This window comes from Drosophila sulfurigaster, chromosome 3 (genome assembly GCF_023558435.1).
Source record: "Drosophila sulfurigaster albostrigata strain 15112-1811.04 chromosome 3, ASM2355843v2, whole genome shotgun sequence".
Classification (NCBI taxonomy): domain Eukaryota; kingdom Metazoa; phylum Arthropoda; class Insecta; order Diptera; family Drosophilidae; genus Drosophila; species Drosophila sulfurigaster.
The window spans coordinates 31,239,550-31,266,313 of NC_084883.1; the positions used below are offsets into that span (position 1 = coordinate 31,239,550).

The following is a 26,764-nucleotide window of genomic DNA, read 5'->3' on the forward strand; positions in this document are numbered from 1 at the left end:
AATCTTTGTCATCCTGCGAGAGTTATGCTTTATACAAATTCCACAGTTGCCGCCCCCGAAGTTGACTTTTAGCAATAACTGTGAGTGTATTTTGTATGCTGTGGTTGCACTGGCAACCGTCGTTCACTTCTGGATAGATAGAGCAGAGTGGGGAGGCAATGAAACCTGCGCCGATTTCAAAACTTATCTGTCATCGTTTATCGATAGGCAAACACACTAACCTAAGCGCCAAACATTTGCCTTTTATCGCTGTGCAGTACAATTATTCTCCCCATTTGGTAGCCGCCCCCCACACACAGCAACAACATGTTTATGGGCGTTCCCTCTGCTACACGCATATCAAACAGCTTTGCGTCTCACTCGTTACGGGGCAGTGTGCGGGCGTCAGAGCGAGACAACTAGCTGTGCGCGCATGCTGCTAATGCTAAGATGGCAGCTGGCAACTGGTGCTATCTCGCTTTCGCACAGTGTGCGGGCTTTGCAAATCAATGCAGAAGTTAAGCAGTTGGGCAGATAGCAAAGCAGATAACACGCGCCTTACCCGCTTTGTTGCTTTTTGCTTTTCGTGTTTCGCTTGTCGATTGTTGTTTGGCAAGCCAGTCGAGTTGCCAGCCCAGGGGGTGGGTGGCGATTGAAATCGTTGTCGTTGTTGTCGTTGCCATTGCCGTTGCCGTCAGTGCGCAGCGTCGACGTTCACGTTATCATCATCGAGTCAATTCGTTTTGATTTTTTCGCATTTGTCTCAAATGCGAGCGAGTCGTCTGGCAAACGTTACGCGTTCCGTTTCGTTCCGCACACAACCGTTTGTTTGTTTCGGCGAAAAGCCGTCGCCAAAATTTCACAATCATATTCAAATGCAAACCGACATCGAAACCGGAAAGAGTTAACTCTGAGCCAAGTGTTCCCGCAGGCCAAAACTAATTTGACTTATCAAATATTCAAACAAAGTGCAAAAAGTGTGAGAGTGTCTGTGGAAAAGAGAGCATACTAAACTAAGCATCGATTACAGAAGAAGCACTAAATCAATTTAATATCAAAACAATAACAACAACAATAACAATAAACCGCAGTCTAGCAAATTGCGGTCCGTCGGACAGTGTCCAGCTGTCAGTTGGTCAAACATTTCATCAATAAACGATACAACTTCCGTAACATTGCGTGCTCACCTTCAACTTCTACGTGTGTGTGTGTGTGAGTGAGTGTGGGTGTGTGCGTGTGTGTGTGAGTGTTAATGTGCATGTGCGTGTCTCGTAAGCGCCAAGAGAAAACTTTTCAACTTCCGGCCAAGTGACTTCGATTTAATTTCTTTGGCTTTTTTATGGTCAAGGCATTTAATTAATTTTACTATGGCAATTTGAGTTTGTCCTGCGTCCAGCGTCTGCATTGAACTCTGACCCAAGCGGTTAAGTTTTGCCTACAAAGCACACACAACAAGCGGAAGGGGTTAGCTTCAGACATCAGGGGTCGAAAGGTGAGTGAGCACAAAAGAAAAGCAAACTGGAAATGCGCAATCAAAATCTTAAGGATACAATCAATACACCAGGCACTTCACTTGCGATAATTTTTGAGTGAAATGTTGAGTTAATAAAGCATTCAAATCAAAAAGGGAATTCTTAGTGCTTAGAATATATTTTTTATACAATTCAAATTAGTTATAAAATATGTACTTTATGTTTTGAATATATGAAGTTTTAATATTAATTTCTAAATTAATTCCTTATGTACTAAACATATTTTTTATATAATTCTTATAGCGATAAATATATATTTTTTTCAAATAAAATTGTTCTTTATATCTTTTTAACCTTTTGTTTTATCATATTTTGTTTTTTAATAAACGAAAACTCTTTTGATATTCATTTTAAAAAGTATTCGTAATCCTAATACATTTTCTGTAAGATTCTTTAAGAAATTAATATAAAATGCTTTGAAGATGTGAAGTGTGTTTTTATCATATACATTGTTTCACATACTAAAAGTAAAAGTCAAAGTCATTTGTTTATGTTTAACATTTTTAATTATTACCGATTCACTAATAACTGAATAAATAGCAATCTCTTTGTGTAATATCTGATTCAATCTTATTTCTATTTGCAGACCCCCGCTTTTGGAATAAATTAAGCGAAAAAACAATATTGAAATGTAATTTGCAGTTCGCATTGCGCTAGATTTAACATACTGTGATAGACGAGTATACGAGCAGATTCATTGTGGATGCTGCCTAAATGAAATAATAAATATATATGACATACACAAGGAATTCAATGAAATTGAATTCGAATTAAGATTACGGATTACGGATTACAAACGGCAGAATTTTCGTCTAACGACAGATTACAAAGGCGACAAGCTGTCGACGTTATCGATACGCAACTTCTCGGCAAGCATGCTGAACAATCTTGGGGCCAATGTGCTGGGTAAGTAGAAGTAGAAGCGGGTGGAGAAGGGGAACGGGGGAGTGGAAGGGGCAAGCGTATAATATTGTAATTAAGATCGTCGAGTGAATTGCGCTAATATATAATAATATGTGCATTAATCTCAGCTGTCCAGCTGGGCCATAATTAAACTAATTTCTTGAGCATACCTCAGCTGTAGAAATATGTAGAGAGGGAGGAGGGGGGAAGGGGAGTTACTTCCGACTTATTGGATATACAGACCATCGATGCCCGATGCTAAATGGCCTATAATTGAGGCGTCTAAACAGCTAGCGCCGCTGTCGCGTGCATTTAGCAATAATTAAGTTGTATTTAACTAGCTCGACTCGCATTTTTGTTGTGGGTGCGAACTGTGTGTGTTGTGTAGGGCCTCAGTCTATCAGTATGTGCACAGTGGCGTGGGTGTGAGTGTGTGTGTGTTAATTGCCATAATTGCTCTTTTAAATATGCCGCACTGAAATTGTAAATTACATTTGTACATTTCACATAATTATCAGTTTATAAATATGCACCACTTTACGATAATAATAACTCATAAATGCGAATACGTTTTTTTCCACCACATTGTTGATCATTTTTCAAGCACTTTCAATTTCGGCAATCAATGCATAAGCAGTTGCAGTTGCAGTCGCAGTTGCCTGCCACCTTCATTGCAACTCTGTGTTGCAACAACAGTTTTACACTCGAATGAAATATTGCCCGCGAGCTTTTATTGAATATGCATTTCACTGGCATTCAGCTCGATCAATTTTACACCCACACTTTACTCGTAATTAATTACTTTTATTAATTTATTGCCATTTTTCATGCACTTGCTGTGCTTGGGATACGCTGCGTATGCGCTATGCAAACAGTTGCAACTGCGCTGAAAGTCTCAGTTACGATTTTATTATATTTAATTTCCTCTTTTGTTTTTTTGGCCCGCTCAAAACTATAAATTTCAATCAGTTTGCGAACGCGTGGAAAAATCCTTTTCTGCTGCAGCCACCAAGGCAAATCCTGGCTGCTAATAAATTTCATAAAACCTTCGCTCCCCTCTATTTTTGTGTCGTGGAATAACAAACACAAAATGCTAGGCGAAGCAACAGACAGCATTTGCATATTACGTATGCGCAGCGTAGGCCAAACACACAGCATGGACTGTGGACCCCAATTAAACGCCATTTGCATGCAAAAGAAATGCGAAATACGAAGTGAGAGAGGAGTGTAGGGAGAGAAAGGAATGGAGACTGTCTCTAATTCGCATTCATTCACGGAAAACTTAAATCGTTTGACTTAATTTCGACTGGCAAATTGTAGACGCGACGCGTCTCGGGCATTTTTCGTGGATGCCTGGATTAATTAAATTAATTTCATGATTGCATTTGTAATTTGACTGGCAAACAGTCAGCTCCCAAACACACTGTGCGCATTGGCATTTTTGCGGTCCGCTGCGCTAGTGAAATATGTGCTCCGCTTTTGGGCCAACATTTGCATCGAAATGTTTTGCGGTTGCTGCGAATGCTGCAACTGTTGCTGCGGTTGCATGGACCTCGTCTCTCCTCCCCCTTCTTCTCTTGGCAGCACACAGAGAGCTGCCGCCTAACCGCACAATTTCCAAATTTCAATAATTATATACAGTGCATGCAACTGACGCGTCTAGGCTGCAGTTGCAGTTGCATTTCCACTGCTGCTGCTGATGCTGCTGCATTCACTAGTCCGTGCCGCATGTGTTGCCATATATTTTGTGGCAGATATTTGCATTTAGTGCGTTGCAATGCGCGATGCAGTGCCAGCATCTCTCGCTCGGCAGCCACCAACCAAACTGATTTGCGCAAATTGTGCAAATTGCTTGCGCGATAAATTCATGTTTGCCAATTTTAATTAATTAATCGCTTTGTGCGGTTTTCGTGCAACGTCCGAAGCGAAGCCTCCACGTGAAGCCAAAATGGCTGCCCGCTTGGTCAGCACACACACACACACATACATACAGGCCTTACACACACACACAGAGTGAGAGATATACATCAGCTCTGGGTGCCGCCATGTTTTATTGTAACTGCAAATCGTTGCGAGCATTACGCAACATTCAACTAATGTCACAACGACGCCATTTCAAATTAGTTTCTGGCTCCGATGATTGATTTCATATTTCAATTATACAACATTACAAAAATCCGATAAATTACCAACTGAAATTAGGTTGGTAAATGTGTAGAGAATGAACAGAATTCTATTCTAGAAATGCATAATTCTTTTAACATACATCAACCTAACATAATTTGTAGCTCGATAAAAGATTAAAAGTGGTGTATGTATCAACTGTCATACTAATTTAATATGCTTGAATGCAGTTCGTTGGCCATACGTACTCTTTACAACTATAAATTCGTTGCGTAAAACTAGATCACATTCTACAATATTGAGTTAAAGAATTATTGGCTTAGGATGAAGATCTGTATTTTAAAAATAGCGGTATCTAATCCTGGCGATTATGCAGGCCACCTTTATCAAGTTTATTGAAAACTTTATTTTAAAATGTGAAGTGACATTTATAAGAAGAGAATAGAAGAATGAATAAATAAAAATAATATTAAAAGAATTAAATGAAGTAGAGTATAATGTGACATTATGTATTGCAACACAGTACCTTAGCGAAGAAATAATGTAACAACAATTTTTATAGTAATAATATTGACAAAGTGAGCCTATACAAAACGACTTAAAAAGAAATACATTGCGACAGTTTAAGCTACTTTTCATATACATTTATTATTCCATCAATGTAATTGCTTGGAGTTTTATTAACCTTAAAAAAATTAATGATTATTCTTGCTTTGTTAATAGTCAAGTGTACAAAATAAATTTAATTTATTAGCTTCTTAGCTATGACTTTATATTTGTTCCTACTTTTGCTTTGATTTGCTTCTCTATATATAATATATTATAGTTAATACCATATGAGCGAAAGATTGCAGCAACCTTTTCGATATATTATGAACTCAAAATCATTAATCAAGTGTTTTCGATAAATGCAATCTGTATGAGGTTTGTTTTGGTTTGCTTCACTTGGGGTAAATGTTTCTCTAGGATTCTAGTTTTGTACAATCCTTATACACATAAAATGAAAATGAGTTGTCAAAATATTATAAGGATTTCACTCATTCAGAAAAGTTCGTCATCTAATCATTGAACATATTCCCATCAGCAGAACATAATGCTGTAAAATTATGCAAAGCAACAACTGCTGTCTTTTGTTAGCTACTTGAGATATTTGTGCTGCAAGTGTTTGCAGATCACACAGATTTACTGTTGGAAATCGGTTGCTGTGGCTGAAGTTGCAGTTGCAATTGCAGCATCTTGACTTGGCTTTGCTTTTCGTATTTATGTGCCACAACTGTAAAATCAAAGCTGGAGCTGGAGCTGAAGCTGAAGCTGAAGCTAATGCCATCGAGTGCGATTTCGAGAAGTGGCGCTATTTGGCAAGAGAGTAAGACAACTCTCAGATAGATGCTCGTAGCAACAACTGAAATGCTAAAAGTCGCACTTCTTCTTGGCTAAAAAGCTGTGTGTTTCACCTAAGCGGATCACTGAAGCGTTTTGCCAAGCTGCTGCAGATGAGCGAAGAGTACGAGTAACTCGCACCTAACACCGCGCCTTAAATTTACTAATCACGACCAAAGCGAAGTAGCTGAAGATCCGCCTTAGATGAGAGCTGAAGCTGATGGGCTGATGACTCCATGATGTTGTGTTGGCCCTGTTACAGTTGCAGACCAGTTGAGAAGTTGAACAGTTGTGCGATAACTGTAAATTTTAAATAGTCAACAAGTTGACGACGGAAGCAGCTTCAGCTTTAGCTTCAGATTTCAGCTTTCAAGATGCTGTTTGCTGTCGTTTAGTTTAGTTTTGGTTTTAAATGTTTGACAAATGTCAATGTTGCAACGGGGAAAGGGAGGAAAAGCTGTGCCTATCTCTCTCTCTCTCTCTCTCTCTCTCGCTCTTTCTCATTCTCTCGCTTTGTGTGTGTCATGTAAGCGCTATCAGGCGCGTCAAAATCGCTAATGAACAGTAGCCGCGCTGGGTGTATGTGTAAAAATTAGCACTTTACTGGCGAGCGCTTTAAAAGCGACTGCAACAACACAAGCAGCAACAGCAACAACAACAATAACAGCAATATGAGCAACAGTTGAACTGGAATAAGGGAATGTCGCCGTCTATCAACAACAAGTGCTTACAAAACAGTCCATTCAACTGAAAGATACTCTGTAAGGAAAGCTGAGATACAAAGCTATCAATTCAGGTACAAAATGCCGTAGTTAATATAAAAGAATGATGGACTTAAAGCGATAATATTGCACTTCTTAACAGCACTATAAACTGTTTACTGACTAATTCAGAAATTGTCTCAACATAAGAAAGAGCAAATTACATTTTAATGCCAAAGCTTCCAAATACTAAATTCATTATGTTTTAGGCGCTAAACTGACAGCTTTAAATGCTCATTTTTCATAGCAAGTACACAGAGAGAAAACATTTAGATTAAAAAATAGATTGCAAATGTTGACTTAAGAAACTTGTTTTGAAAAAGGAATCTAAGGTTACAAAAAATGTTAAATCAAAATTTCTAAATTAAATCTGATTCAAGATTTTTTTCTTGGTTTTTTGATTTTTTTTCTGTGTACAGCCACTTTTTTATTTGATGTTGTAGTTATTTCATTTATGAGTTTTATGAGCTGACTTCCAATTCCCATTTCACAATACACAGTTCCAGTTTCGAGGCCTGGCACCTGTTGCTGCATCACACAGTCTGCGCTTCAGCTTTGGCTCTGAAGTTGCCGAAATTTTAACAAGTCCATTTGAGAACAATAAAAATCATTGATGCTCTGCTCTCACTCTCTATGTCGCTGCCTTTGTCTCTCTCTCTCTCTTTCTCTCTCGCTCGCTGTCTCTGTTTGTGTTGCACATCAAAGTCGGCTAGCTAAATTGAAAGGCTGAGTTCGAGTTTGAGTTGAGTTTTTCTGCAATTTGTATTTTTTGTTTCGCTTTCAACGGAAATTGCACACTTGCCTTACGCCCACACCTTCACTCTTAGGCGGGCCTGAGAAGTGCGCATAATTAAATGAAAATCATGACAACATCAGCTCAGATTTAGCTTCGGTTACAGCCTCAGTTTTTTTTTTCGTTTTTTTCATTTTTTTGGTCAAGAGTCGAGCCCAGAAAGGTTCGAGAGTTCGCATCAACTGGCGATGAGTAAATGTTTGACTTGTAGACAGAGTTGAAAATATCAGAAAAGAGTTGAACACTGTAGTAGTAGTCTCTTTGTTGTTGTTGTTGTTGCTGTTGTTGTCTCTCACATCTCTCACAGGCAGCGCCTCGCACATACATGTTAAAAATTCCAGACATGCGTTGGAAGTCTCGATGAGGTCTCCGACTCACTGACTGAAGCGCGATCCCAGCGACTTTGACTCGACTAGACGAGACTCGACTTGCCTTCATCCACCCCACTGGACGTACATATATCTATTTGTATTTGACTATGATTTGTTGTTGTTGTTATGTATGTCGAACTTCTTCGTGTTGTTCGCGTTGTTGTTGTAATTGCAGGCCGAAAAAAACAACAACACAACAACACACACGTTACGTAGTCAGGTGAGCTAAAGGTAGAAATGAAGTGAAATGAAATGAAAAAGGGGGTTACGCTCAGAGTTAACATTTGTATCTGTATCTATACAGGTAACTATGTATCTGTATCTGTATCTGTGAGTATCGCACCTCAGTTGAGATGCTGCTGCTTCTGCCTCGGACTCTGCCGCGTCGCTGCTTTTGCCTCTGTTTTTGGCATCTTTTTTTTCTCTTTTTTGAATGACAGCTTGTTGAAAATTTCAATTTATCCGATCGCCGCAGTTCGGTTTGAGCAATTCACGACGTCGAAACTTCGACGCGGACATCGCGCGACGGCAAAACGGAAAACAGGATTCATTATTCGTGTTTGATTCGTTCAATCGCATCTTCTAATAACTTTTTGCCTCATTCAATTCGAATTCGATCAATAAATATTTACAAATTGCGACGGCATTTTGTGTGTGCTGTGTGTGTGTGAGTGTGTGAGTGTCCCTTGTGTGTGCTGCTATTTAATTTACACAAACAATTAATTAAACCTACAACAACAATTTATAAAATTTCTATGCTGTGGGCTGTGCCTGTAAATTACATTTAATTCAAAACATTCTTCGGCTTATTTTTTTTGTTGCTATCTCTGCAAATAATTATGCGTCTGTTAATTGTCACAGAAATTTACTCGACTTTTGATTACATTCATTTACAACAAAATTTACTTCAATGGTTAACACTATTAGCAAAAACAATTCGTAGCTTAAAGCCAGCTTGTGCATTTCAGCAAAGCTTCTTAAATAATATTTGTGACATATTTGAGTTTTAGTTAGTGAATTATTAATACATTTTTATTGCCAATTAATGTGTATTGAGCAATGTAAGCGAATTCAATGAGAGAACTATTTTTGAAAATTACTCAATATTTAGAAAAACATTTATCAGCGTAATATATAAATATGTATATAAATAAATATTAATCAGATTAGTTAAGCCGTTGTAAATTATTAATGAAAATACACCGGAAAATCGAACTCATCCGTTAAGGGCAAATTCAACGCAGCTTAAGAGTTTAGTATTAAGAAATAATATATTAGATAAAATGACTTAATCTCCAAATCAAATTTATTTTATTGAACGAAGAGTTTTAATCGATTATCTTATATACATTAAAAAGAAAATCTTTTTTTTTTTGTCATTTAAACATTGAAGTGTAAGCAAATTCAAATTTCAGGGAAAATTTATTTAAAAGTTATTTTACATTTCGAAACATATTTGAAAGATGAATATTTAATTAAATATTAATCAAATGAGCTTCTTAGGCAATCGATCTCCTTAAGTGTTGATTATTCTACGAACTATCTCTAAATGAACTGTTACAATTGGGTATCTCATATACAATGTAGATCATAATATTCTTGGCTTAACTAATTTATAAATCTATTTTTCTTAAGTTTAGAGATTAATATTCTAGATTTGAAAAGCATATCATTATAATTTACGATTAATAGTTTTTTGTCTTAATTGTGAATAAATGTATATCATTCATTTACAAACAAATTGTCTGAATTGGGAATCATATATTTTGTATTATCTTTTTCCATCTAAATATTGAGAAATGCAAATAAATTAAGTTAAAATTATTAATTATATAAAAAATGATTTTTTGTTGAACAGAAATGCTCAAACTTGCTTTTCAATCTTTGGCTGCGTTTGACGGTTGATTAATCGTCAACTAAACACCTTGAATGGCATACAAACGATGAATTTCAATTGGATATAATATAAGATAAAATAAGATTGCATATAAGAGCAATAATCAACATATTTTTACACAACAAATTTGTAATTATCTTCCTTTCGTTTCTTTCTCTCCCTCTCGGTCTCTCATTACTCTCTTAGGCCCCAAGGATTGTGATCTACCGAAGGCGGCAATCACAGCACTGCACGCGGGCGTCAACAGCTTTGGCCAATTGCCCGTCGGCCCGAGCATCGCGGACCTTGGGGGCGGTGGTGCCGGACCTGGTGGACCTGGCGGTGGTGCCAGCGTGGGTGGAGTGGCTCGATTGCATGTTAGCGGGGGATTGTGCGACAATAGCAATGTGCTAAACGGTGCCAGCAATCACAGCAATAACAACAACAACAACAATCACAGCAATAGCAACAGCAGCGGCAACAACAACAACAACAGCGGAGGCAACAGCGGCGGCAGCAACATGCAGCAACAGGATCAGGTGAGCAGAGACATCTCTCTGGCCAGAGATACTTAGCAGCAAGTAAAAGCTGAACTTTTAATAATCCATGTTCTTTTCGATGTTTTTTTTCCTCAAACTCAAAAAAAAAATCTCAAAACTCTGCTATGCATTCAAATACAAAAAAACCAATTCGAAACAAAAATTACAAAAAAAATATACAATGAAAACGCAAAAAAACGAAATCCAAAATCGAAATCAAAAATCTATTGTGAATGTGTAAATTGTGTGTGTTGAATTGTGTATAAATAATATTATGTGCAATGAATAAAAAAAAGTAAGTGTGATTTTATTTCCATATTTCCATATTTTATGTAAAAACAACAAAACAAAATAGATAAATCAAATCAAAATAGTAGCAAAAAGAAACCAAATCCCTTTTAGTTGATTTTAGTTTGATTGTAGATTAGTTATCGTTATTGTTATCGTTATCGTTATGGCTATCGTAACTGTTATCGTAATTGTTGTTGCTCTACTAATAGTAATTAATGCTCTTGTTGTTATTGTTGTTCCTCTCTATCACATGCATTGAGATTCCTCTCACTCATGCCATCCCTCTCTCTCCACTCTGCTTCGCTCTCTTGCAGCACCTGGACAAAAACAAGCAGAAACGTCATCGCACTCGCTTCACGCCGGCGCAGCTCAATGAGCTGGAGCGTTGCTTCTCCAAGACTCACTATCCGGACATCTTTATGCGCGAGGAGATTGCCATGCGCATCGGCCTCACCGAGTCTCGTGTCCAGGTGAGTCATTCTACAACTACTTCTCTTCTCCTTCTATCTTGCCACATGCGGCGCTTAACTTTGCTTTGCGGCTTTGTTGCGGTCGCGGTGCATCGCTGATTAGCATTTAAGCCACAGCAAGGAACTGCAGTTGGCCCAATCAACTGTTGACAGTTGGCAAACTGTCATTCGGCTTGACACTTTGTCGTTTAGTTCAACATGACATTTCACGTGTGTTGCACTAACCGCAGCGATGTTAGTTGCAACAGACTAACAGACCAACAGCCAAAATGCCAAATGTTGCAACATTCTCTTGTCGAATGCAACTTTACATTTCTGACATTTATTTCAAACAAGTTTAAGGAATAAACTTATTGATTAGGAAAATGTTTAATAAAAAATTAAAAAAATTTCACATAAAAATATTTTGAATAATAATATAAAAATATATTCATATATAAAAATTAACTTGAATAAATGCATCGAATTTCATTCAAAGATTTTTTTGACATTTCTTAAGATCTCTATTATATGTAATCAGAAAAACGTATTTAAAATGTATCTTCAATGAATAATTCATAAATAATAACAATTATTATTGAAAGATTTGCATATTTCAAGAATAAAATTTAAAGATTTCTTTTCAATGAAAATCGTTTAATATCTCCAAAATATATATTTGCATTAGCTAATTCAAAGATCTCTTTCCTAAACTTCTCACATTGTTTACGAATCGATAAAGTTTTGTATTTGATTTGTAATTGGCTCAATTAACAAACAATTAGCAAGTAAATATTATAAACAATACTGCAAATGAATTCAAACACTCATTTTAATTGACAATTGACAATTGAAATTAAGCCAAGTTCAGACAACATTTAATTTTTGACCACAGACATGAAAGTTTTGTTTTTGTATTTGAATAATAAGAATTTTGTTGAAGTTTTCCGACATTATTTGAATAACATAATATTTCGTTTAATTTTTAAACTCACATTGAAGATTTTTGTTTCGTTTTTTTAATAGATATTTAAAACTGCGGTTACTAAGATGAACTCTCATTTAAATGTTAAAGTTTTCAGTTATCTCTTAACATATGTGAAATACTTCAGTCCCATTATTTATATTGAATATTTAGTTTGTTTTTTCTCTACAATGAATATTTAGTTGTTTTTCACTTTGCATGAAATTTTTGCTCTAGCAATTATAGACTTTTCAATACATTCAGTACTTTTTATTTAGTTATACCCTTTTTTTTAGAATTTTCAATTTTTGCAAGGCTGTCTGATTTATTTAAAAAATTATTAAATTTAGCTTAATTCCCCAGATGTGTTTCAATATATTCGCATTTAAAAAATTATTTAATTAATTTGATTCGACAGCTAAGTTTCAACATTTTCATGTACTTTTCTACACTTGATTTCTATGATATAAATGAGAATGAACGCAAGTTCAGTTAATCTCTTTTTGTGGAATTTTGTGACTTTGGTTGCTGTTTTGGGGTATTTTCAATTTTTGAAAAACTTTATGGCTGGAAATGGCTTTAACTCACAATTTGAGCACTTTACGAGCGCATGGTCGCGCCTCGAGGCGCACAACGCCATTTAAGCGCCCAAAATTATACTTTATTAAAGCACATAAAGTCACATTTAGACGCGTCGCAGTCGTCTCCCTCTTGCTCCTGCCCCTGCTCATGCTTGCTCGCTTTGTCGGGGACTTATGACTGCCGCAGCCAGTGCAAAAAGTTTGCCACACACACACACAGACAAACACACACACACACACACATACACATATGAGCGCATCTACAGTGAGAGTGAGCATTATCCTTTTGCGGCTGGCGCAGCTCCCTTTGGCTCTGTTGATGCTGCTTCTGCTGCTGCTGCTGCTGCTGCCTCTTGCCATTATCCTGCTGGCTTGCTAGCTTGCCTTGCCTTGGCTGGCGATGCCTGTGGCGTGCTGTTCGTCCTTTTGCATGCGGGCGGGTTTTGTTTATGCGACAATCGAATTTACTGCTTCATTAAATTTGTGTTTAAGCTTCCGCTTCCTGCAGTGCCACATCAACATGGCCTTCCCTCTTTCCCCTCTCTCTGCTTCTCTTTCTTATGTCTGAGTGCGGGGAGAAACTATGCAATGCGAGAATTGTTTTGCGGTTTCAATGAATGCCGAAAGTTGGTCCCAGCATTTGGCATTTGGCGTCTTATTGGCCAATTCAATGGGTTCACTTTTGCAGCAAGCGAAACTTGCCTCCGCAACTAAACAATTATTTGTCCCCCCCACCCCGCAGCAGGATAGAAAGAGAGCTGCGAAAAAAGTGCTGCCTACTTTCAGGCGCTGTCCTAACGGATGTGCTACTTTGATAAATTGTTTTAATAATTGCGTATCAGTGTCTGGCTGTTAATGTATCCTGCTCATCCGGCTGTCGGCGAGTCAGCGCGTTGATGCCCGCTGCCTGCTGCCTGCTGCCTGATTCCTGCCCCCACGCAGGGGACGCAGCAGTCAGCAGAGGTCCGAAGGGTAGGCAGGATAATGCGTGAGGCTTGGTTTTTTGGTTAGAATTACCCTCTGTTCGGGCTGTTGCTATTAACACACTATAATGTTTGATTTTTCGTTGTCGTCGGGTTTTTGTGGCTTATGGAATGTCAGCCCTTTGGATTAGCAAGGACTTATTGTTGTTGTTGCTGTTGCTGTTGCTGTTAATAAAATTAGCATATAAATTAAGTTTGCATGCTGTTTTAGAGCCCACACTTTCGCTCGCATTCGTTTTGCAACTGACATACATATTTTGCTACATATATGTTATGTTTATATATTTTATATATGCAATTTCCAACTTTAAATGCCAACACATCTCTTTCGCTCTCTGAGCACACACACACGTCTGGCCCTAAATCAATCTACAAGGATTTGCAGCTAATGACGGCATAAAGACAGCACCCATAAATGCCCCCCAAAAAAAAAAGAAGAAAACGTTGGCGCATTAACACGAAAATCAAGTCGAAACTCTCACTCACATATGCTCACAAAAAAAGTGAGTATGCGAGGGTGTAAGTGTGTGTCTGCATATGTTATGAAGCTCACGTACAACTACGTGGCATGCGGCCATTGAGAAAATAGAGGCATGTTTATGAGACCTGGGATATGAGACAGGTTTTGGCGTGCGTTTAGCCAATGCTTAGGCTCAAGGCTGTTTAATTATGCAACAATCAAAAGCTACAGCAACAATAATGCAAAAATAATTTAATAAAGTTGCAGATAACCGAGCAAGCATAGAGTAGAGTAGAAGTTTAAGCAGAGCATTAACAAATCTAATCGCATTGGCAAAGCCAACACAATAAATACGCGAGAGGGGAAGGCGAGGTCAACTGCCAGCGGGCGGTGCAATTGTTAATTTGTATTTGCCACCGCCAGCACAGCGAGAAATTGACAATTTGCGTGGGGGCATTAAAAGGTAAAGCGCCTTAGTACCACCCATGGATCCGGCAATATGCTTGCCACACTTGCCACTCGCAGTCTGTGCTGTGCTGCATTTGGCAATTGCCACAAAATGGGGCGAGGGGAACAAAGCTCTAAATTGACTTATCATGATTGTGAACATTGTGAGCGTTGTCAAAGCATTGTCATGGCTTTCAGTTCTCTGCTTGGGTATGTTTTGCATTTATTGGTTTGTTTATTAAATTGTTGCAATGCGGCAAGCGACGAGTCGTCGGTCAGCACGTGCCACAGACGCTGCCGCACTTACAACTAAATGAATTTCTCACATGATTAATTTGCCAGGCAACCACGGGGTAGCAACTGCAACATTGGGAAGTGGCAAGAGTCTTGGGGTAAGGGGTGCTGCTTAGACAAAGGTAAACCAAGCGAGCGAGTAATCAAGTGAGTTTACTGAAGCTACAAATAGTTGGCATTATTAAAACCATAATTATTTTTCAAGCGAAATATGTAGCAGGTGAATTACTCAGCAAAATATAGTTGAGGGTGAAAAATAGTTTATTTTGCAACACATACCTCAATACTTTAGGAAGACTCAATGAACCAAACAAAAATTTGTTTAAATTTGTCATCATTTTATCTAATTTAGCTTTTTTATACCTTTGACAAGATGGTAGAAGGATCTTAGTTGCAGAAGGGTCTTAGTTCTTAGTTCTGTTTTACTAGCTTTTTTACTTGTTTTTTTGTGCTTTTCCTATGTTATTTTATATCAATTGCTCATTTCTGAAGTTATTTTATATAATTGTAAATATTTCCATAGAAATCTATTCAATTATTGGCTAAAAATGTTTATAATTGGCTGATAGTTAAATACTTTATGAATAATAATTGAATTATTATTTGATTTAATTTGGTTTCTAATCTTTCAGTAATTTACATTTATATAATTTATACATCTTTTATGAGAGCATTTATAAGTTTACATTCAATATACTTTATGTATAATAAAATAATTATTATTTGTTTTAATTTGTCTTTTAGTCATAAATTTCATTTTTTTATTTTCTTATTCTGGCTTTTTTAAAGGCTTATTTAAACCTGATCATGTATGTAAAGAAATTATCGTATGATTTAATTTTTCTTCCACATAAAAATTGATAAAAATTCTACAGCTATTTATGACTTTAAGATTTACATTTCACCTGATGCTTGGCTCTTAAACATTTACGTCAAATGCAAAGTTTATATACGAGATGTTTATAGGAATTTTGAATCATCAAAAAATTAACACTTTCAATAAACATTTCAAGCGGATATGTAGTTGCAGCTTATTCATTTCAATTCTCAAATAAGTTCAACTTACGCACGAGTAATTCAAGTTGAACTCAGATTAGTCACGAATTGACAATTAAATCATTGTAGAGACAATTAAATGTTCCTTAAATGTTAAGGCACTCAAATATTAAATACTATATAAAATTTCTGCAATGGAACATTATCGCTCCAAGTGCCACGTTTATTGATTGGTCAAGAGGAGAAGAGCTCCACAAAGGGAGTCGAGTTCGAATGGGGGCTCAGTGATAAATTATAGCCTCGACTTCAGACGCAACTAATTTATTTGCTGAGCCGCCAGCTAATGCCAGCTCTAATAATAGCCCACTGGGCGCCACGATTGATGGCTGAGGTGCGATGTGAAAGCGTGGGGCAGCTGAAGGATTTATGGGGCAAGCGGAAATACGAGTAGTAGTTGCGTTGTGCATGCATTTTTTAGCAGACAAATAAAAATGCCAAGCAAAAATGCTGCAAAAATTTAATAAAATTGCTAAATATGAGAGGAGATAGAGATGATAAAATGGGGGGGCAAAATTTTGAAGCAACTCTCAGGTGTAGCTGTTTCTAGTCCGCGTTTGATAACCATGGCATCGCATTTTAATTAAAGTTTAATTGAAATACCAAAACGAAAATATGCAACAACACAACGGAAAAGTGGAGAGATAGAGAAAGAGAGAGAGAGAAAGAAAAGGAGCTCAGCGAAAAATTCGATGCGCGTAGCTTAAATTAGTTGTTGGCTTTTTTGCAAAGCTGCAAAACTTTAAGGATTCCAGTTAAAGTTGGAGCAGAGAGTGAGAGAGAACATATTGCGAGAGAGGGACAGAGAGTCAGATACAGAGACTGCGACAGTCTGTTTGTGGACGGGGGAGACATAAAGAGGGCATAAAGAAAATCTGGCACGCATCCCGTTTATGGCATATGAAGCAATTTCAAAAGCAATTCCGTTGATACTTTTCATTGAAATGTTTGTGTGAAAATGGCGTGCCAAAGTGTCCACCGTCTGGCTCTGCATGTTGCAACTGTATTGGTGTGTGTATGTGTGTGTGTGTGTGTGTTGGCCATTTGGGATAAGCTGCAAAACGATTCTGGCAGTGGCTATTGATAAATGAAAAAGGTTCGACAAAAGCGTTTTGTGTTCTTCTCTTTTCTTTTGCCTCCACATTTTTTCTACTCTTTTGATGGCAAACAAAAAAGGAAAACAAATAGCAAATGTTGGTTGGGAAAACGCGAGCTTTGCGCATGCTCCAGCAACGTGCACCAAATATTTTCGGGGGTTGCATTGCGTGTGGCAAGCATCCCCCACACACTCTGAACTCCATTTGTGCTGCACTTTAGCTTGCCTCAATGCGATACAAAACTTCGCAGCTTGCATTCCCACACACACACACACATTTACAGTGGGCACTAAAAGTAATGCCAGTCAACGACCGATGCGTCAACTAATTCATAAATCAGAGCAACTAAGCCTAAGCAGCAGACGTTAGTCGGCAGTCGGCAGTCGGCAATAGTCCGGCAAATGGACCAATAGTTGGGCCAACCCCCAATGGAGGGCGAGTCGATGCCAAAAGAGTCTCATCTCTGAGGGAGTGGGCGTGAGCACGAGTGTGAGTGAGACGGGCATAGTAACAACGCGTTGGATTGTGGATGCTGCTTGCTTTGCTGCCTTGTGGGTGGTGGGTGGAAATCGAGGGGAAGACAGGGGAGTGGCGGGGGGAACAGCTAGATTTGGGTTGGGCTATCGCTTTGAGAGGGGGTCGCAGCAGCAAGTGTCGCTGGGCGCGCTCGTAAAGCAGGATTTAAAGGATAACATAAAATAAATCGACTCCATTTGTGTTGTGCTCCAACAACAACAAAAACAACAACAACAACTGTCTCCAACTCTGTAAGTGTGTGTGTGTGTGGGTGGGTGTGAGAAAGTCTCTGGTTGCTTTATGAATTTATACGCAGTTTTTATGTGGCCAAGCGAATGAAAAGATATTGGCCGAAAAACGATTTTCATAAACCACTCAGCTTCTGCTCGCTTTCTCTGTGTCCAATGTTAATAATAAAAAGAGAAGATGCTTAAGTTAAGTTGAGTTCAAGTTGAAGATGTTGATGATGAAACAGAAGAAGCGCTGCAGCACATCAAACGAATGCCAGTGAGAGGTACAATCATAATGCCTCAGAACTCAGTTGACAGTTGCCAATTTCGATTGTTGACTGTGTGTCGACTCTTGGCTGTTGTTTTCTGGAGTGGCCTTTTCATTTGGTTGCCAGGCCAGCGAGCGCTTCGCTTCAAAGAAATGCAATAACCTGGCCAATTGATTTTTGATTATGTTGCAACGGTAACAACAACGACAGCAACAACAACAACAACAACAGCCATCATAACCAGCAAAAATTGCCAATAAAAGCAGAGGCAAATATTATGGCAACCGAGAGCCAGAGAGTTTGCCTTTGACAGTCCAAATGTTTATTAATAGAAACAGCATTGGAGTGGGAGTGGAGTGGTGGAGAGAGGAGTGGGGAGAGGGGAGAGAGATGCAGCAAAATGGAAATCGTTCACGTTTTTCCTGGCTTAATAAATAATATTTGCATTGCAGCTAATCGAATTTTGATTGCAATTTTCAGTCTCTTTGCTGCTGATAGTAGTTGACATCGCGTGCTTTTAGCTTTTGCCGACCAAAACTGTGATTGATATTTTTGCAAAATTGGCTTTTTCAAGTGCGCAAAGTGTATTTCAATGTAGCATCAGAGGATATTGCATTGAAGGATATTGCACTTGAGGCTGCTTGCTGTGTGTGTGTGCGTGTGTGTGTTTGTATGATTGTCATATGCAAATATTTTTGTGGATAATTTCATGATTTGATTTGCAACTTTAGTGCTATGTGGCAAACGCAATAACTAGACGCAATACGACAGCTGTTTATTAGCCATAATGTGCAATTAATGTTGCATAACGATCCGCCAAAATACTGAAAGAGGGGATTTCGACTGGGATTTGCCATATGACAGACGATTATGAATGGCCTGCAATCAGAGTTAACACTTGCTTCAGTTTCCGTTTCAGTTTCATAATAAAAATGCCGTTGGGTCTTTGACACCAGTTACCAGTTACCAGTTAGCAGGCAGCAGGCAGCATCAGAGCAGTTATCCTTGCTTCGCCCTCGCTCGGTGGCAGTCATAAAATCAAAGCAAATCACTTGTTATCCCATTTGGACTTCATCCCTCCACGTCGTGTTGCATGTCATTTGGCAGCTACTTAATTTCTGACTTCTGCTTTCAGCCTCCCTTCCACCCTTGTGGAAATGTGGGTGCTGTTGCCCTCCCTCAGTTCTTGTTCTTTTTGTTGTTGTTGTTGTTGTTGCTGCTAATATTTGTGGCCTGCCGCAAGAAATTGCTTTTTCATGAACTTGACTCATTTATTATTTGCAACAGTTTCCTCTGCCTTTTTGGTTCTTGTCCCTGTTGTTGTTGTTTTTGTTATACTTCTCACACCTTTTGTTATTGTCTGTCTGCCCATTTTGCTGGTGGTGTCTTTCCTTTATTTTCTCTCCTCTCTTCTGTATGTTTATTTTTTGTTTTTATTTGCTTTTTGCTTTTGTTGGCTTGGTGTCAGTTGCAAGTGAAAATTAAAAGTCCAAACATGAAAATGCTTTTGTTAGCAGCATATGGCTGGAATTTTTGGAAAAACTCGTTTTCCGTTACGTTCTGCTCCATTTGCTTTGACCAACACAACAGCATTGCATAAGCTGGTGAGAGATATTTTCTGATCAGTGTTAAAGTTGATTTAGTCGTTAAAGTTAAATCTCTCTGAGGTATTTTGATTTTGATTTAGATAAAGTTGAAAATGGAATTTTTATTTAGTTTTATCATCAAAAGAAATCAGGATACACTTTCTTATTCATTTATCACATATTTTTAAAACTAAAAAGTACAAAGTCGCATTTTTATTTGTTTTCATATAAATATGTGAATATATTCGCATAACTTCAATTATTTATTTTCCCAATATAATTTACACATATTAAAATATATTTAAAAGGTTAAATAATCGAAATTATTTTGTATCATTCTTTCAACTTTTTAAAGAGTTGATTGCTTTGTTCACTGATAAATTTGTTTGCTTTTTTCACTACCAATTATTCATTAGTAGCGAACTTTTTCAACATTTCTAAAGCAATGAACATTTCTTACTAACAATTGTGTAATATCAAGGGAAAGTCTTCAATGTTTTTATGCAAGTGAATAATTTTTTAGTATTAGTGTGTCAGCCGAATCGTTTATAGTTGGATTTTTAATATTACCCAATTTTTGGTTGCCTTTTTCATTAACGTATCAGTATATGAATAAACCAAATATAGCATTTGGTATAATTAAGTATTTTCCGGTATATTTATTTAGTTAACTTTAGTTAATATAGATTTTGCAATTGATTCGATTTTAGCTTTCTTCCTTACGAATTTCAATACATTGTGCTTTTGAAATATAAATGAAGATTACAATGGAATCGCTTTGTTCTTCTATTTAGCTGCACTTAAGGTTCAAAATAAACTCAAAATCTGCTCATATCAAATTCATACCTATATTATTTGCCAAGGTTGACTTGAGTTTAAATTTAAAATTATTTATTTATAGCATTCAGCAATGTGATTGCATTGGCTGCTCATCACATTTAGCTGGTTTTATGTCTTGTTTTCGTTTTTTCCACAATACACAATAAATCAAATTTGGAAAGAGCTTGAACCCTGTTTCACGCCCCTCAGCAGAATCACAGAGTCACAGTCTGTTGGGGCAGTCAGCAGCCACTCAAGCGACGAGCTGATAATTTATGCATAAGGGCGCAGCTTAAAAAATTACCGTCAAAACACAATTTAACGCGGCATAAGGAGCAGAACGAAAGAGAGGGAGAGAGAGAGGAGAGGAGAGGCAACAAAAAACATGAGCATACATTTATTGGACTACTGTCTGGCACACAAACACACACACCCTCAACAGACATGTGTGTGTATGTGTGTGTGTGTGCTGGGAGAGGCGCATAAAAAATAAATGTTTTGTTTAACCGACATTTTAACGCCTATTTACGTGCCTCGCACGTCATGCACGTTATGCCAATTTAATGGTCTGCCAGCGCGCCTCCAAGTAGGCAATGACTTTTAGCTTTCACCCAAGAAGAAGAAGAAGAAGAAGCAGGAAGAGCTATATAAATAAATAAAAGAGAAAATAGAGAGAACAACGAACACAGAAGGCAAAGCGAAGCTAAAAATATGCGAAAATGCCAAGCAAAATAAAAGAAAAACACAACGATAATTTAATTGCCGTAAACAAAGAGAAAGCGAGAGAACCAAAGAGAGAGAGAGAGAGTCAGAGAGAGATAGGGATAGTGAGTGCGAGTCAGACAGTCAGACATTGTCTTAAATTATTAAATTAAAAGTTAATGAATAGAGCGACGCACAAACACGTAAAAAGCATAAACAAGTCAAGGTCGCTCTGCTGTAAACGTCTCTACCGCTGCCGCTGTCGCAGTCGCAGTTGGCGTCGCAGTCAGCGGCAGCTGGCAACCCTCTCTGCCATCTCCATTTGCCGCTGTCTCTCCCTTGCCACCGAGTGTGGCACATTAGCGTCCCTGGTGTAACATTGCGCGCATATTTAGTTAACGCTCGTCGATCCCAGCCTGGACAGCAACTGTCGCTCTCTCTCTCTCTCTTTCTTTCTGTGTCTGACTGCAACTGCGAGTGTATTTCACTGTGTGTTTGTGTGTGTGGCAGTTGTCTGCCTGCCTTGCTGGCCGACATATGACAAATACACTGGGGACCATCATCAGCATTACAAGCAAAGTTACTTTGCAGCACAAAAGTTGCCATTTTTCTTTCGCTTTTTGGCTTCAGTTTCAGTTTGAGCTTTTGGCTGTGTCTCGTTTTTCTTGGCCATTAGTTGACTGCGGCTGCGGTGACAGCTCAAGATTGCCACGGATTCACGCCAGTTTATATATAAATACGCGACACAACAGCACAGCAACAGCAACAGCAACAACAAGAAGAAGAACGTGGCAACGGTTAAGTTGTCAACCCGGCAAAGTTGATGTGGATTCAGTTTTGTGTTTCGCCCGCTTTTGTTATGCACGGCGGAAAAATCGTTTTCATGTCACAAGTCATTCAATTGCTAGCGAACTTAATTTGCCAACTGAGTAGCGCTTTGTCTCTCTTTCCAATACTCTTTTTGCTATTTCTTGCGAGAAAGCATTAAAAACATTTTGCAGTTCAGCTCAACTCCTAGAAGTAGGCAACACTTTTTCTATGAATTGCAAATCGAAAGCTATGCGTCTGTATTTGCATGTGTGAGCCTACAACTGTGTGTGTGTGTGTGTGATTGTATATGTGTGTGTGTTGCTGCTGCTTGTAAATGTCAAAACCTCAACATGTCTACACGTCGTCGTCGTTGTCCCGCTTGGTTCTTATGCATATGGAAATGCCAATTTGAAACAAAACACATCCGACATGGGCTCGCTGCCCTCTCCATCTTCTTCCCTCTCCCTGCCACCTTGTCGGCTCTTTTGGCCAAGGCACTGGGCTGCCAATATAAGACAAGAGCGTATGGCTGACCAAGTGGCAGCTGACCCGGCCAATTTGCTTTTAGCCTTCTCTGCTGCCTTTGCGAATGCTCTCGTATAGATAAAGAATTTACATATGGAATTTATGCGTGCTTACGTGTGTGTATGTGTGTGTGCGAGTGTTTGTGTGTGTCGAGACATGTTTTGACTGTCACGACGGTAATTGATCTCGATTAAGACCATGTAAGAGAACTCGCTTAACAAGCAGACAACACATGTGCGCGAGAGAGAGAGAGAAAGGCAAAGAGGGAAAGAGCAAGACGAAGCCAATTTGTTCGCGGTCTTAAGGCTTTGACTTGCATCAGCTTTAATTGCCAGCGGAGCAATGACATTCCAGTTGCCGCACTTCGCAGTTGATTGCTGACTAAGTGAAGTTCAATCTTGCTATAAACACAATTATTCGAAGCTACTGAAGAAATGCTAAAAGATATGAGTGAACATTAAATAAATATAAAAAATGCGGAATTGAAAATCACAATCAAATGAGAAACAAATGTTACATTTTCACATACTCATTTTACAAAGTTTATCTCTTTTTATTGGCAGCTGAATAACATATATTCTTAAAAAGAATTTACGACGATAGTAAATTAGTTGAAACTCAAATTCAAGAAAAGGAAAGTTGGAGTTACTTTTAATGTTGAAGTTAAATAAAATTGGAAACACATTCTCTAGAAAGATTGAATAATTGTGTTATATATGCAAATTAGTCAATATTGTCAATATCCTTCACAACATGCACATAATATTACAAGATAGATTTGAATAAAAATAAAGGAATAAAGGAATATGACCAATATGAAAATGTTCTCTACAATATGTTTCATATGTGTTAGCTTAAACAAACCTATTTAATAAAAATAATATTAATCAAATTTAAATAATACTTTTTGTAAAACAAAACCAACAACAAAATAAGTATTGATTTTAATGAAATTTGCAGGTTTGGTTCCAGAACCGTCGTGCCAAGTGGAAGAAGCGCAAGAAGACCACAAATGTGTTCCGCACACCTGGCGCTCTGCTGCCCTCACATGGCCTGCCACCGTTTGGGGCAAACATCACGAACATCGCCATGGGCGATGGACTCTGCGGCACAGGGATGTTTGGCGGGGATCGCTGGAGCGTGGGCGTCAATCCGATGACAGCAGGTGAGTGTGAGAAGACCAAAGAGTCACATTGAACTGAAAAACTAACAGCGTATCTCTATCTATCTATCTATCTGTAACTTTGTATCTATTGCTACTAATTGCTGCATTCGCTGACGACTGACGAACGAAAAAAAAAGGCTTTGGCCAGCTAAATCAATCGTCACCGCTTTCGTCCTCGCTGAATAGCGGCCTCAATTCGGGCATTAACATGGGCTCCGCCCTCGGGGCTGGCAGCTATCAGCATTACGGCCTCAATGCTTTGGGTAGGTGTTGCGTCAGGCTTTCTTATCATCAGACCCCCCCAGTGTGTCCCCTTCATCAACCCTTTCCCACACCAGCAAATGAGATCACATGCTTCGAAAACTTTCCATTTGTTGATACAAAAAAAAAAAGATGCGTTGACAATTTTTTGTTTTTGTATGTTATTTATTTTGTGTGTCTTTCTCGATACAATCCAGTTCTTTTGACAATTGCCCAAACACGACGCGAGTCGACAACGTTTTCATTTCTGTGAACTCATAACACTTTTTTTTTTTGCTTTTTCTTTAAGATTTTGGTTCAGTAGCCAGAAGATAAATAAATGTAGAAAGATTTATAGCGTTTTTGGCTTCGGCTGTGTGTTTGCTCCTTCAATTAACAGACATTCGTTTAATTTTAATTTTCAGGAATACCCAAAGGTATTCATCGCCGACGCCATCGACGTCGTTTTATTTGATTTCGTATAGTTGTGCTAATTGACATTTTGGAGACAGGTTTTTGATTTTTGTATTTTCAAAGTTATCATTGTTACAGTTTCAGTTTGACTTGAAGTTAAAGTTTTGTATTTTTTGTTTTTGTTTGATTTCACTGTGCAAAGTGCGAGACTTTAATATGTATTGTATGTATGTATGTATGTGTTGCAGGCGACTCGATGATGTATCAGCACAGTGTCGGCGGGGGGGTGAGCTGCGGACCGGGCGGCTCCCCGAGCGCCACCACACCGCCCAACATGAACAGTTGCTCCTCGGTGACGCCGCCACCACTCTCCGCACAGCCAAATGCCACACAGAACGAGCTCAATGGCGAGCCCATGGTAAGTTGCTTAACTAGCCGAGACGCAAACCGTAGTTAAATTTAACATTGTGTTAACAGCCACTTCACCAACAACAGCAGCAGGCTCATCAACCGCAGCAGCAGCAGCAGCAATCTCACCAACAGCAGCAGCAAGTATCTCACCAACAGCAACAGCAGCAGCAACAGTCAGCAACACCAACACAACAGCAGCAGCAGCAGCAACAGCAACAACAGCAGCAACAGCAACAGCAGCAACATCAACAGCAGCAACAGGACAGCGGCAATTTGCTGCCGCATTGCCATCAGGCCATGCAGTCGCCAGATGGCGCCACAGATGAGGATGTTTGGCGAGGACACAGCATTGCAGCGCTGCGGCGGCGAGCTTCGGAACTAAATGCGACAGCGATTCCATCGTATTTACATCACGCTGCCGCCGCACACAACAACTACGAGCACCACAATTCGGTCTACTGAAATTTGTTGAAAAGCTTTGAAAGCTTTTCGGATTACGGTTTTTCCAATTGCGGCACTCACGAGTTTTAAGGAAGCCAGTCAGCAGCGTACAGTTTGAGAGTCAACCCCCGGCCAGCAGTTTAGGGTTAGGTTTAAGGATTAAGATTAAACCAAAAGTTATGTTTAAACGAATTGTACAATTTTGATAATGAGTTGACTCGTGTTTGTTTTTTGTTTTCTTTATTTGTTCTTATTTCGGAAAAAAAATTGTCCAATTGTCCATGCAGCGAACGCAACGGCGCAGATTTTGAACTTAAAAGACTATAATGAATGTAAACCATGTATACGAGATGAGAACTTGAAAAGCAACTCAATTCAATGAGCTATTTAGTGGAAGATGAAGAAGAAGAAGAAGAAGCAGACGTAGTAGATGAAGAACTAACTCCATATACAAACCCTATATGTGTACGACTATTGAAAATATTAAATATATTAGCTTAAGCTCAAAAGGAAACGGAAACGGAAATAAAAGAAAAAACCAATATGGAAACTTGCTTAAAATATGCAATTTATTTAGAATTAACATTGAAAATAATATATTATTATTAATAATATCACATAGCAACATAACTGTATACGAATTGTAAAAGATTTTTAGGCAAAACAAAAAAGTCTAACAAAAATTGTATAAAATGAGAAATGAAAAAGAAATCTAGACATTTGTCTGGGATGTCACAATAATTTTGCAAAAGTTTTCGCATGCTTCGACTTGACTTTAAGAGCATTATAATAATATTAAATACTATATATATGAATCTATATATATATATGCCTATACATATATAGGTTATATAGCAAGTACATTTTAAGCATTTGTAGTTGTATTACTTAAGTGTTGTTGTTTTTGTGTATAGCTCATTATTGTTTAGTTCTTTTGCTATACTTACACACACAGATACATCAATTGTTTCACTGCAATAAACAAAGAAAAAACTAACTATGCAATATAGAAAAAAAAGAAAAGCCCAATTAGAAAAAGCCACAGAATGAGATGAACAGATGTCAATGCACCGCATAATTGATTAATTCAATAATTAATTAGATGGTGTCAAACGAATGGTTTAATTTTAATAAACATACATACTAAAGATACATAACTAAATGGAATACTTGTAATAGACTTTCTTCTAATGTTTAAGCCTACATTTAAACAAAACCCAATGCAAATGCTAAAAACAAAAATCACAAAAAAAAAAACACAAAACCAGAAAAGTGTAATACTAAATTAATATGTATGTAATTATGTATGCGTATTATTAATTAGTAAACTAAATTAAATATGAATTGAACGTGATTTAAATAACAGATAAATGACAAAAATACGAAAAATAAAACTGATTTCAGTGTAAAAACGGGCTTTGCATTATATCTAATTTGAAGTGGTATATCCTGTAAATTTTGAGGATAGAGAGCTGCTAGTTATAGTTGGATATTTTGAGATTGTAAGATATAAAATATTAAGTTGTTTGGTAATGACAAACATCAATAAAGAAACCGGTATGTCATTACCAAACAACCTAATATATTGAAGATAATTTAAAGATAATTAGGTGCAGTAATATTCATATTCCAAGCACTAATTTTTAGTTAGATACTTTCCAGTTATATCTCAATATAGTCAGCATGTTAAATATAAAATATCTTAAAGATGGAATTTAGATACAAGAAGGTTTAATATTATTTGTACAAACTTTCTTTT

General features: G+C 37.9%; 1 protein-coding gene across 4 annotated transcripts; it reads left to right on the forward strand.

The window, feature by feature from the left end:
• The first annotated feature begins 734 nt into the window (after positions 1–734).
• On the forward strand, positions 735–26,269 carry LOC133843059 (homeobox protein orthopedia). Of its 4 annotated transcripts, none has more exons than XM_062276419.1 (8): positions 735–1,471; positions 2,098–2,417; positions 9,927–10,258; positions 10,864–11,019; positions 23,295–23,499; positions 23,637–23,762; positions 24,402–24,571; positions 24,631–26,269. In XM_062276419.1, the coding sequence occupies exons 2-8, from the start codon at positions 2,387–2,389 to the stop codon at positions 25,024–25,026; spliced, it is 1,416 nt and encodes a 471-aa protein (XP_062132403.1). In that variant the 5' UTR covers positions 735–1,471; positions 2,098–2,386; the 3' UTR covers positions 25,027–26,269. The 4 variants fall into 4 exon arrangements, with proteins under 4 accessions (XP_062132403.1, XP_062132404.1, XP_062132406.1 ...); XM_062276420.1 differs by having other exon boundaries at positions 10,885–11,019; XM_062276422.1 differs by lacking the exon at positions 23,637–23,762 and having other exon boundaries at positions 739–1,471.
• Positions 26,270–26,764: the final 495 nt, after the last annotated feature.

What these genes read in the sequence shown, in the direction of transcription:
- LOC133843059 (XM_062276419.1), top strand. Translation starts at nt 2,387, where the DNA reads ATGCTGAACAATCTTGGGGCCAATGTGCTGG. An exon ending in TCTTGGGGCCAATGTGCTGG is followed by an intron (nt 2,418 to 9,926) that starts GTAAGTAGAAGT and finishes TTACTCTCTTAG; the next exon opens with GCCCCAAGGATTGTGATCTA. An exon ending in TTACGGCCTCAATGCTTTGG is followed by an intron (nt 23,763 to 24,401) that starts GTAGGTGTTGCG and finishes TATGTGTTGCAG; the next exon opens with GCGACTCGATGATGTATCAG.